General features: G+C 38.2%; 1 protein-coding gene across 1 annotated transcript; it reads left to right on the top strand.

Moving 5' to 3' along the window:
* The first annotated feature begins 3,509 nt into the window (after positions 1–3,509).
* LOC117816797 (transcription factor HES-5-like) lies at positions 3,510–5,640 on the top strand. Its single transcript, XM_034689135.1, has 2 exons — positions 3,510–4,546; positions 4,657–5,640. The coding sequence occupies exons 1-2, from the start codon at positions 4,484–4,486 to the stop codon at positions 5,077–5,079; spliced, it is 486 nt and encodes a 161-aa protein (XP_034545026.1). The 5' UTR covers positions 3,510–4,483; the 3' UTR covers positions 5,080–5,640.
* The last annotated feature ends 6,144 nt before the right edge of the window (positions 5,641–11,784 follow it).

Below are 11,784 nucleotides of genomic sequence, written 5' to 3'. Positions count from 1 at the left end.
CCTGAACTGTGACTCTGCCGCTCTCTGCTTTCCCACACTCCTTCCATTCACTCAACAATAGACATGTGCCTTGTTAAATGCTAATTCATCCCCACACACAGACAGCCCTGCCCAGCCCTGAGGGGACAGTTAGCAGCTCAGACACTCTTCCATTAGGAGGAGAGGGCAGGACAAATAAACACAAATATTATGAGTCATTAATTAACACTCTACTGCATGCAAATCTCATATTTACATCAAGCTTAAACTTTTAAGAAACACTTTACTCATTTCCCTATTTTGCATAGAGTATTGTAAAGAAAATATATGCAAAGTATAACGTTTTGATGCTTTAAGGAAAGAAAATAGAGTTAAAATTCACATTCAGACCATCTTTTTCACATTTATCACCAGTATAATAATATCAGATAGATGTTTCGGACATACTTTATTGCAGCTGTGAGCAGAATAAAGGACATTTACATAAAATTGTGAATATACAGTATTTATCAACAATTTTCACTTCTTGGATTAATCCTAACAGCCTGACCAGGACCCTGATCCTTAAGTCTACATAGCTACATACTAAAAATATATACAAGTTAACACAAAATATTGATTTAAAGATTATTTTATCAGTTTAAAAATGATATATATGCATACAGCTTTAAAAATAGTCCCTCTGATTCCATGGTTAATAGCACTTGCAAGACAAATTAACATTATACATTTAATTTCATCAAATCAGGTTCAAGTTAAAACACGAGCCTGCTTATTTGTTATATTTCACATTATAATGGGCATCAAGGTAAAGTTAGACAAGGTGAGCAGGACTTCTGCAGGAATATTTATGTCCACATTTCTGTCCTCTGTCAGCTCTCCTTCTTCTCAGAGCTTTTCAGTCGACCCACCTTCAAACATAAATGAGGCAAATGTCACAGCTTTGTCACTACAGTCACTACCTCTTAAGGTTTAAGTTACTTTGTAGTGATCTGCGACTCAGAGATGCTTAGAGGACAGGACAGAATCCAACACAGTATGAAAATACCCTCCTTGCTGTAATTGTCACTAATCCCCTTAATCCCCCCCCCCAGACTACACTTCTGGGTACCAACAAGAGAAACTGAACAACTTCAGTTAGAATTAAAACTATTAGCAAACATGTAAAAAAAAAAACCACTTGTGTCTGTTATTTATTCTATTTCACATTTAAAACCAGTATGGTATTATTGTGGATGCTTTGAAACTGACTGTAACACAGTGCTGAAGACATGTCAGGACATGTTCTGTTTTTTTGTGAATCTATAACATCAAGAAACTATTTCAACTTATTCTGTGAAGTTTTAATTCATGTTTTTACATCTCTTCTGTCATTAATTATCTGTTTTATGCTAGATGTTACTTATAGTTAAAACAGGAGTTATTTATAAACCCAAAAAAAATCTGTGTGTCTAATTTATGTGTTATTTATTTCATCTGAATGTACATTGAGTAAGAAAAACTACTTGAAGCCATGTTGTACCAATACCAGGGATAAAAGTTGAAGTGTTGCAGAATTTTTCTCATTTTTTAATCTAAAAAATTCATAAATTAAAAAAAAAACTGATCTTACATTAGGTATTATAAGGTTAAGAGAGAAAAATAATTAAGTTGTCCAATTTTTTTGTCATTTATTAAACATTGGAATACAATCAAGAATAATATATGTGAAATAAGTGCGAATGAGAAGGGCTAAAAGTTGTAGTTTATCATATTTTCTGTTTGGAAAGGATCAAAACAGTCATTAGAAACTTTATTTTAATGATTAAAGCCATTAAAAAGTTAATAATAAACCTTTGGGATTTTATATTTGATCTAAAACAATTAGTTGTAACTTCAGACAACACATAACAGACCTCTGAATGTGTCCAGACAGGCTCATTTTAAACCCTAAAAATAAACCAACCTGAACAAACTGATCTAAATATAGGTACAATAAGGTTCAGTGAGAAAAATCCAAACATTAAAAATTCAGTGGAGAGGAATTCCTGTCCCTCAGACGTCTTTGTCGTCTCCTCTTTTGTCCCTAGTCCTCTGTGTGTGAGTGTGAGTGAGTTTTCTCTGCTTTCCCACACTCTCTCCATTCACCCCCTGCAGGAACAAAAGAAGTGTGTCTGGTTGCACATCACATTAATTATGGAGTCAGTTTACGAGGTTTGGTCTCGCTGTCCGTGAATTAAGATTCCTGTCATCACGGCTCGTCATTACCAGGTTCCTTTAAAGCGTCTGAGAGGAATGCAGACATGTTTGGGATTAATGAACATTCAAAGGGTCTTTTTTTTTTACCCCGTCCTCATTTCAGATTGTTCCTCTACATTCCTCCCTGTTTATCATGACAGGAGGACAAAGAGGGGGCCGCTCCTTCATTCATAAGAAACTAGTGATGCTGCAGATAGACCATGAATCTGAAGCTCACATGGAATCAACTTTAGTTTAAAGATGATAAAAACATCTTTAAACCCCAGGCATTGTTGAGGATGTTCATGTCTTTTAACACTTAGAATAACTGCATTATATCCAGGAGAGTTTAGCTTTGCAGGAAGTATTCTTAAAATGCAGATAGCTTGCTGCAGAATCTGCAAAACTGTACAACTGGTAAGGGATATAAATATACTCCTGCAACTTCACTAATCAAATTATATCATTTTTAACTATGCAAATAAAATAAAAGAATAAAAACTAAGAATGACAATAAATGCATTAACAGTGAACCTGTTGCATTTGTGGACAGCAGGCAGTGTGAGTGGAAAAACAAACAGGCAGAATCTGATTTCTCAGGTGAAAGACGAAAAAACATTTGCTGATCCTCTTTGGACAAAAAGCTGTAAAAGTTTATGATAACAGGTAACCCTGTCCCCCTTCACAATGACTACAGACCCAATTAGTCGTTTACCTGCACCTTTTATACCAATCTACCTGAACTCTGAGCCAATCAGATGAGCTCTGTAATCAGTGCCACCTTGACTCAGGTGGATTTGTTCTCTCCTCACCAGGAGCTAGACGAGACTCAATGGGGATTAAACACAACAATTTGGCTGTTTTCGAAACAGCCTGCTACATACTACCTACGAATGTAGCGGGCAGTAGGTACTGTATACTGCATACTGCGTTTGAATTTAGTATGTAGTGTAACTGCTCTGTTGGGTCTGGTCTGCAGCATGCTGAGCCAGACGTCACTGGATTTCCGGTTTCGGAAAGCGGAAGTAGACGGCCAAGCTGATAGAGAAACTGCTTCTTTAGCATCACTAATGATTAAAAAAGTTAAGATGTGGTTTATATGTTATTCAATAATTTTCACAGAACCTAAAACCTGAGTTCCCCGTGTCAAAAAAGAAGAAAAAAGAAAAAGCGGAAGGAGCACTGTGCGTTGTGGGAAACAGTATGCGAGGGAGACTGGTCAGATTCGTACTGTGAAATTTTCCCGAATCAGTACGACATCCGGGTAGTACAGATTTTGTTCTTGTTCACTGACTATTTTTTCTTGCCTTCAGAGAGAGAGAGACAGAGACAGTATGTGTGAAGGTAAAGTGAGGGAAGACATGCACCAAATCATGCCTGGACCAGGAACTGAACATGCGTCCAGTAAGACGAAGAACTAGCACCCCAAAGAGCAAAACTTTCAACATTGATGTTTTACAGATATGCATAAACATTGATTCACGAGTGAGATGAATGTGCACCTTCCTCTCAGACTTAACATCAACGTATATCCAAAATGATTTACACTAGGACACAAACAGCTCCATGATAAAACCTTCACATCAGTTTATCTGCAAACTTCAACAAAGTGTCATGTTTGAAAAGGAGGTGGATATGATTTACACTTACAGTATTAATCCTACCGTATCCTTTCCAACAACTATTTAGAAGAACATTTTTTAGACCATGATAGTTGTTTTTATCACAAAGTATCACCTACAGAACATTTTATCTTCAAGCCAGAGAGTTATCATGTGATTCAGGGTCTTAAAGAAAGCATCTTAAAATAATTTTATTCTGTTTTATTCCAAATTTGGTAAATGTCATGTTTGAGTATATTCATGTTCAGCTTTAAAAAACAATTACTTTTAATTGTTGTTGTTGTTTTTCCAAAGTGTGTTGGGACGATGAGCGTGTGCTCAGTCAAAGTCATTGATCCCAGCATCAGACAGCAGATCTGCTCTCTCTACAGGGTCACCACTTTCCCAGATTCACACAGAGCTCTGTGAGTGTGTCTCCATCACCCCCCCAGTCCTCCACCTGTTCCCCTGAGATCTAACCATTGTCCCCCAGGCATTAACAGCATTCACAGGGCTGCATCCATTATTGTCTCAACAAGCTCTCTGATTGGCTGAGAGTGTGAGAAACTCCAGTCAGACCCAAACCCACACATTCATATGGAGATGTGGGACTATAAATAGGAGGGATGAAGCCAGCAGAGATCAGATTCTCTTGACAGAGACCTCTACAGCACACAGATCCACACATGGCTCCTACAATCACTGCAGCAATGACCAACTCTCAGGAGCACCTCACTCTGACTCACAAGGTAAATTCAAGATCCACCAAGCTTCACCCTTCATTTAAGGGACTTCATTTTAAACACTTAACTCTGTTTCTAGAATAAGTATATTAATGACTTTGTATTTGTTTCTGCAGCTCAGAAAGCCTCTGGTGGAGAAGTTACGCAGAGAGCGAATCAACAGCAGCATCGAGCAGCTCAAGACTCTCCTGGGTCCAGAGTTCCAGAACCAGCAGCCAGACTCCAAGCTGGAGAAAGCAGACATTCTGGAGATGACAGTTTGTGTCCTGAGACGACTGCAGCAGAGGAATCAAACTGTGAACTCAGCAGCTGTCAATCAGGGCTACTCCAGGTGTGTCAAAGAGGCGACTCACTTCCTGTCCAGGGAGCAGGTGAACATGAAGTCCAAGAGGAGACTGCTGAACCACTTCAACAAGCTGCAGTCTTCCTCTGAGAAGAACCTGAGAGAGGCTGACTTCTCTCCTCTCAGCTCCACAGTCCAGACCAGCATCAGCAAGGAGAAAAGTCCAGTGAACAGCGCTCCCTGGAGGCCGTGGTAGACTCCTGGAGGATGAAGTTGTTGGACTTTTGAACTCTGTCTCATGCTCTGGCCACATGTTGTGCAACTTTTCACCGTTATGACTTTTTTTAAAGGCTGATTCTGTGTTTCTGTGATGTCTGCAGATTATTATTACTTTCTTTTATTATGAAAGATGTGACCTCTTTGTGAATCTGATTTTACTCTGTGAGGTAATCAGTCCTGTTCCCAATGGGAATCACTTTATATTATGTTAGCTATACTGACATTATGTTAGTATTACTGACTGTGACGTCTGTACTATTCTCCATTTTGGAGAGCCAGTTAATCATGTCGAGCATGTGTCAGATTTATATGTGATATTCACATCCTCTGACTTTTAAAGCGTCCTCTGATATGTCTTTTTATTTTCTGCATTCTCAGCAGATGTTGTTTTTTTATATGAAGATGTTCTTAAAGACAAATGTGCTGCTTTGTAACTCTGTGAGTGTCAGCACTCGTTGCTTCTGTGAAGGCTTCTGTTTGGAAAATATCTCATGAATGTATCTCTTCAAGCCAAGTGATGCGAAATAAAACAATCAGAAAAAACAGAAACAAAAACTTTGGTTTCCTCGTGTTTGTCATCGATGCAACAAAAATGCTGTCACTATACTGAGCAAAAAGCGCAAGATCCTGAAGTTTCAAATGTGTCTGAGAACGGGAAGTAAATGAGTTAATGTAAGAGTACAAGCAGCCGACAGACTCTTCAATTGTTCATGGAGATAAAAGTGGAGTCTAGTCTTTATTAGACTTGAAGTAGACAACTTGAGATGATGTCTGAAGTGTATGATGTCTGAAGTGTATGAAGGTCAGTAAACTAACAGATTTCAGCCTACAGAGTCTTATATTGATGTGAAATGTGGGCTTGCATTGCTGGAAAGAGATATAAGTGTAGTTATATTGTGTCTGACCTCCTGAATAGACTCCTCAGGTCTTTATCTACAGTATACTGAGTTTAAAATGAACACTTTTATCACAAAGACGCTGCCTTATCCAGTCTTCCCACAATGTTAGTGAAAGCTGTCTAACATGTCAGCCTCTCGTTCATATCACAGAGTAATAACCTCAAGGTCACGGCCTCTCTATGTCACGCTCTGCATAACTTTAAAATGTTAAAAAGGTGGCAGAGGGGGCAGGGTGGGAGCTGGGTGTGTGAAGCGGGAGTTTCTCATTGACACTGACAGGAGGATGTGTTTGCATTGTTTAAGTCTAACATCTGCCTCTGGAGTTAAGTCTGTCAGCATCAGGCTGCAAATACAAGGGTTGATGTAGAACAGTAGATGGAGTCTGAGCTATTTATTTTATTGTTAATATGGTGAGAACTATCCATATAAACACCTGCACTTGACAGTACAGATACATTATTAAGACTGCAGCTCAATACAATGTGTAAGTCCGCAGCGTCTCTTTAAACTAGCTTGAGATCTAGAGGACAAGAAGAGGGATCACATGCATACCTAATACCTAGAATTAGAGGATTTTCTTTTGGTTATTGAGTCTTTGTGTTAAGTTTTTTAACTTTAATTTGTGACCGGCCAGGACAAGATACGATTACTTCTCAGGATTTGTTAAAGCCCTTGAGAGGAGTCTTAAGCTGGTCATGAAACAGACTGAAATTGATACTGACGTCTCTTTATGACCTAAAAAACTACAAAAGTGCATCAACAAAAGGAGCAACTTTTTCAATACAGTTATTTTTAAAGTCTAAAACCCTTGTAGAGGACAAGGTGTCGGACCAAGACATAGACTGCATGGTCCTGGATCTGCCTTTTTCACATGTTCATCAGCAGAGACACTTGATGAGTGATACATGCAGCTGCTAAAAGAGAGCAGGATGAGTTCTTCTGTCATGAAACACTCATCAGACATGTACAGGACAAAATTAGCAAAGGCTCATTTGTCCACAAGGAAGTTAAAATCAGGAAAATCAGGACAGGAACAGAAAGTTCCTCACAGGAGCTTTAATTCTAAGAGTTTTGATGATGGTGTGAATAAGACGATATGAAAACGAGTAAATCTTCACATATTTATTTTCTTGAAATCCAAAAAAACTCCAAAACAAATTTCAATCCACTTTGGATGAATAAAATAAAACATGACAAATAAAACATATGCATACATGGCATACACAAAAAAATAATGAAAATCCCTTTCCAGAAGAAAGGCTTCTTTTTAAAAATGTGCTAAATTTTACCTTGAAACAAGGCAGCATATGCAAACTGTAACATGAGCAAATACAGCATTCTTCATACAGCATTATCTTACATAATCTCTGTTTGGCTGAAAAGTTTAAGCAGATTTTTCTGCAGCTCATCAATAAACTTTAAAACATTTTGTTCCTTCAGATTTCAACATCAGGAGCTTCTTTCTATAAAGTTAAAAACAGATTCATCTGTTTTGCTCTCATTCAAATAAAAAATAATGAACAGAGGATTCAAATATCTCACACATAGCAGCAAAACATGTTTAAAAAGTTAAATACTGACTTTTCTTTTCAGTCAGTCAATAAAATGTTCCTCCTCATGCTCGGCTTCGAGTCAAAATTTAACCATATTTTATAAAAGTAGATCTGTAGACATCTGAATGCAAAAATGCATTTTCTTAAATCAACAGATTTTCTGCAGCAGCTGGTGTCACAGAAGTCTGTCGTTCACAAATCATTCAAACTGCAGTATTTCATGCAACTTAAAGTGATTTTAAAGTCTTTTCTTCATTGTCCTCAGCAACAGAGGGGAGCCAGGTCCTCCTCCGCGTCAGGGAACAGCCGTAAAATGTCCCTGGAGTATTTGGAGTAGCCGTTGTGTGTGAGCAGAGCTTTCCTCAGGGTGAGCAGGGACTTTGTTTTCTCCAGGAGGTCTGACACTGGGATCCCATTCTGCAGGTGTTCCCCGATCAGAGCCTTCAGCTTCTCTAAAGCACTGCTGCACTTCTTCTCCATCATGCTGAGTTTACATCTGCAGAAACAAAGATAGAATATTTAGTGACATGGAACTTTAGAACATACAATCATTTGCAGGATTGAAAGAAACAGAAGCATGTTTCTAATCTGGTCTGATCCTCACCTGAAGAGCTGCTCCTTCACGGTGTCCTGGAAAGCGAGGTCTGAGTACAGAGACATGTTTTAGTCTTGAGGTTTTAGTTTCTGCTGTTGTCCGTGGAGAGTCAGAGGAAGTCTGTGTCCACATCCGCGTCTCTGGTCTCCTTTTATGCTCCTCGTGCGGCGCTCTGCCGGCTCTTCAGCCAATCAGGAGGCTCAGATCAGGGGACAATAGTGAGGATTTAATGCCTGTCACAGAGAACAGGTGGGATGCTTTATCTGAGTGCCATACAACCCAGAGGTCAGTGGGAAAATGTTGCTCCTGAGGTGGACACGGGAACATTTTCCCACCATGGTTTGACATTTGGATGACACTAGTTTGAGAGTGAGGAGGAAAATAAAACTTTACATTTTATGTTTCAGCCAGATCAATTAGATCCACTAATGTCTCTTTTTAAGTAAGACAACATGGTAAGAGTCCTGTCTTTGGAAGCCAGTCATTTTCTTTCTTTGAGGAGAAACATAGTTTTTGCAAATCTTCTGCAACAAAGCGTCTGAATCACCTCTGGAAATTACAATAACTCAAAAAACTAAAAGGTATTCTTGATAAAAAAAAGACCCAAATGCTTCAGATATCATCATAAGGTTGTGTATTTTCTGTCTGTGTGTCAGCAGCTGAACCAGATGGCCTGTCTGTGTCGTGCCTTCCTGCCTGAGAACGGTCCTAAGGCTTTGTGTGAGCAGACACACTTCCATTGTGCACACAGCTGAGCTGCCTGCATACAGAAGTGTGGGAAGCCGTGTGCCTCAGCGGCTCCCAGCCCCGCACACACAGAGGAGGGCGTGTGACCGGGGCACGTCCGGCCCTGTGCAGGGAGCTGAGAGGGAAACCTGAGCCCCTGCGCAGCCTGTAGATAGACTCACAGACAGATGGAGAGGAGATAAACCCACCTTAACCTGATTGCACGTTAGCTTGCAGTAAGTTTCTCAGAGGGCTTAAAGAGAATAATGAACAAAAACAGGAAGATTTTTATCACTGACAAGAAGACAAAACATGATATCTGCTGTTAAAGTGCGTGCCTAAGGGATTATATAAAGATAAATATGAAAAAAAATGCATTATAAGTTATCATATTACAAAAACTGACTATGACTTTGACAGAAAAACATGAATATTGTAAATAAAGATTATTATTGACTCTGGACATATCTGTCATGACCTTTTTCTTTCTTTCTTTCATATAAAATGACTCCATTCAGCTTCAGCTTCAGCATGGGCAGTTCTTCCTAAGGTCAGCCACACATGCAAAATATAAATACACTGTATACACTTTAACTACCTCGATGATAAACAAGCTGCTCGCTGCATCAGATTAAATCTACCTGGATGAACATTTAGATGAAAAACAAAATTGTAAAATTCATAAGTCTTATGCTCAATGCTCATCTAATTTAATTAAATAATAAATCTTCAGAATTCTTTAAAACATTTTTCTCCAGTGCAAACATATGTTATGATTGTATAACTTTATATTTGTCTATAGTGTTTTTATATTTTATTATTGTAGTTCTGTATTGTGTATTTTTCTTGTTTTGACCAGGAACAGAGTACCTCATTTCAGTCCTGTTATTTTCCCACCCTGCTCTTGGATGACAGTAATCTCTTTCTGAATCTTAAATCTTGACGCAAACATTCATCTTCTGTCTTTTCAGGAAATGAACCCAATCTTTGAGAAGATAAATCCTGATTTGTTTCTGTTAAATCTTTGAGGCGAGTTGTTTTTCTGACTTATGTCTAGGCAAACGTTTTGATCAAACGTACTCTTACAGCAAAAGGATTCATTCTGTTTCAGTGGATTATATCCAGACCTCCATTTATCAACCACCAAATATGCAGATATCCTTAAAGTTCTGCCAGAAGAGCACCTACGCTCAGTGTTGAAGGAGATGAGAGGATTTTTGATTCTTAAACTAGCTCCCAGACAGCACTGCAGACCTACACAAGAGGTTATGTGATGTTGTCTGGTGTCCCTCCTGTATCTCTGTGAACCCTTCAAGATCTCTCCTGTGTGTGTTGTGTTACCGCCTCGTCTAAGCTGTGAGAGTTGTTCATGTAGGTCCCATTTTGCAGCATGCATCCCACGTGTTTCTTGTCTGTCTGTTAAAAACAAAACAAAGACACTTTTTCTATCATATCACCGAGTTACTCTTCTTATCTAGATATTCATTCTTATCATCAGTGTGCTGGAGAGTTCTCACAACAAACATCAGACACCATGCAGGAGTCATCACTCAGGAGAGGACTGGTCCATTTTTCATCTGTGCTGTTGATTTAGAATCAAATTATCTTTAGGATGTATTAAATTAACAAATTAGTAAGAATGAGCAAGAATTAAGTCTAACATGAGGTCAAAGACTGCATCAGTTCAGCCCTGACATGTTACCAAAAAGTGTTAAACTTCTATTTATGAATTGCAAAGAAATCTGCCAAAAAAAGCTTCATTCAAACAGAGCATGATTACATTTTTCTTTCAGTGGAAATTTTGTATTTACTAGTACTATAATTTGTTTGCATACTGCTGTGTTTCAAGCTGGTGTTATAATATAACCCTGTTCTCTGAAAGTAAAGAAGGTTGTTTATTTTTTTTATGCCATGTATGCGTGTTTGGTTTTATTCATCAGCTGATCCTCATCTGATTGCAAAAACCTCAAAATAATGGCTTATCGATCAATTAATCAGACTTTATTTATAAAGCACTTTTCATACAATGACATTGTAACACCAAGTGCTGTACATAAAAACAACTTAAAATAGAATAAATTAAAAATATGAAAATGAAAATAAAAAGACCCCCTATCCTAATCCCAACCCCAACCTCAAACCCAACCTACAATCCTAAGGTTAAGAAAGAAAAATAAATAAATAAATAATAGGAAGAATAAGAATAAGAATAAGAATAAGAATAAGAATAAGACTAAGAATAAGAATAAGACTAAGACTAAGAATAAGAATAAGAATAAGAATAAGAATAAGAATAAATGAAAAAGAAGACTGTCAATTCCCTTGCTGTTAATATTTCAAAAAAAAAGTCTTGTTTGTAATAAGTGCAAAAAATGGCTCCGACAACATTCATCTCACTGAGGGTATCTTGCAGAAATTGAACTCTGACTTTAAGAGTTGAACCAGGGCACTTCAACGCATCATCAGTCCTCAGTATCAGTGACATTTTCAGGTCTGCAAGATGCTCACAGACTGATGATTCAGAGACACACAGCAGGGAGAAAGCAGACAGCTGGGAGCAGACATGGTGATGAGATGCTGCCACAGTTTGATGTGCTGTTTTTGAGTCATGTGTTTTAAATTTGAATATGAGACACTTGAATCCATGCCTCCTATAAAGGTGCAATGATATAAACTCCAGTGAGCCTGGTGGAGTGCATTGGATAAATGTTGGTTGATGGACACACCTATCTGCTGGTCAACATTGTTTCACCATAATGGCAAAGAACTATGAAAACTTGAGTTTGTTAGATAACTCAATCACCATTAGAAGGAATGTTTGTAAAGGGACTAACACGAATCAAAGTGATGTGCAGGTAAAAACTACTTTATCCTCTATTGAAAAACAGAAAGACAAAAGAGAATCAATA

This window comes from Notolabrus celidotus, chromosome 1, assembly GCF_009762535.1.
Source record: "Notolabrus celidotus isolate fNotCel1 chromosome 1, fNotCel1.pri, whole genome shotgun sequence".
Taxonomy (NCBI): Eukaryota; Metazoa; Chordata; class Actinopteri; order Labriformes; family Labridae; genus Notolabrus; species Notolabrus celidotus.
The sequence above is the reverse complement of the archived record's forward strand: the minus strand, read 5'-3'. Positions and strand labels throughout refer to the sequence as shown.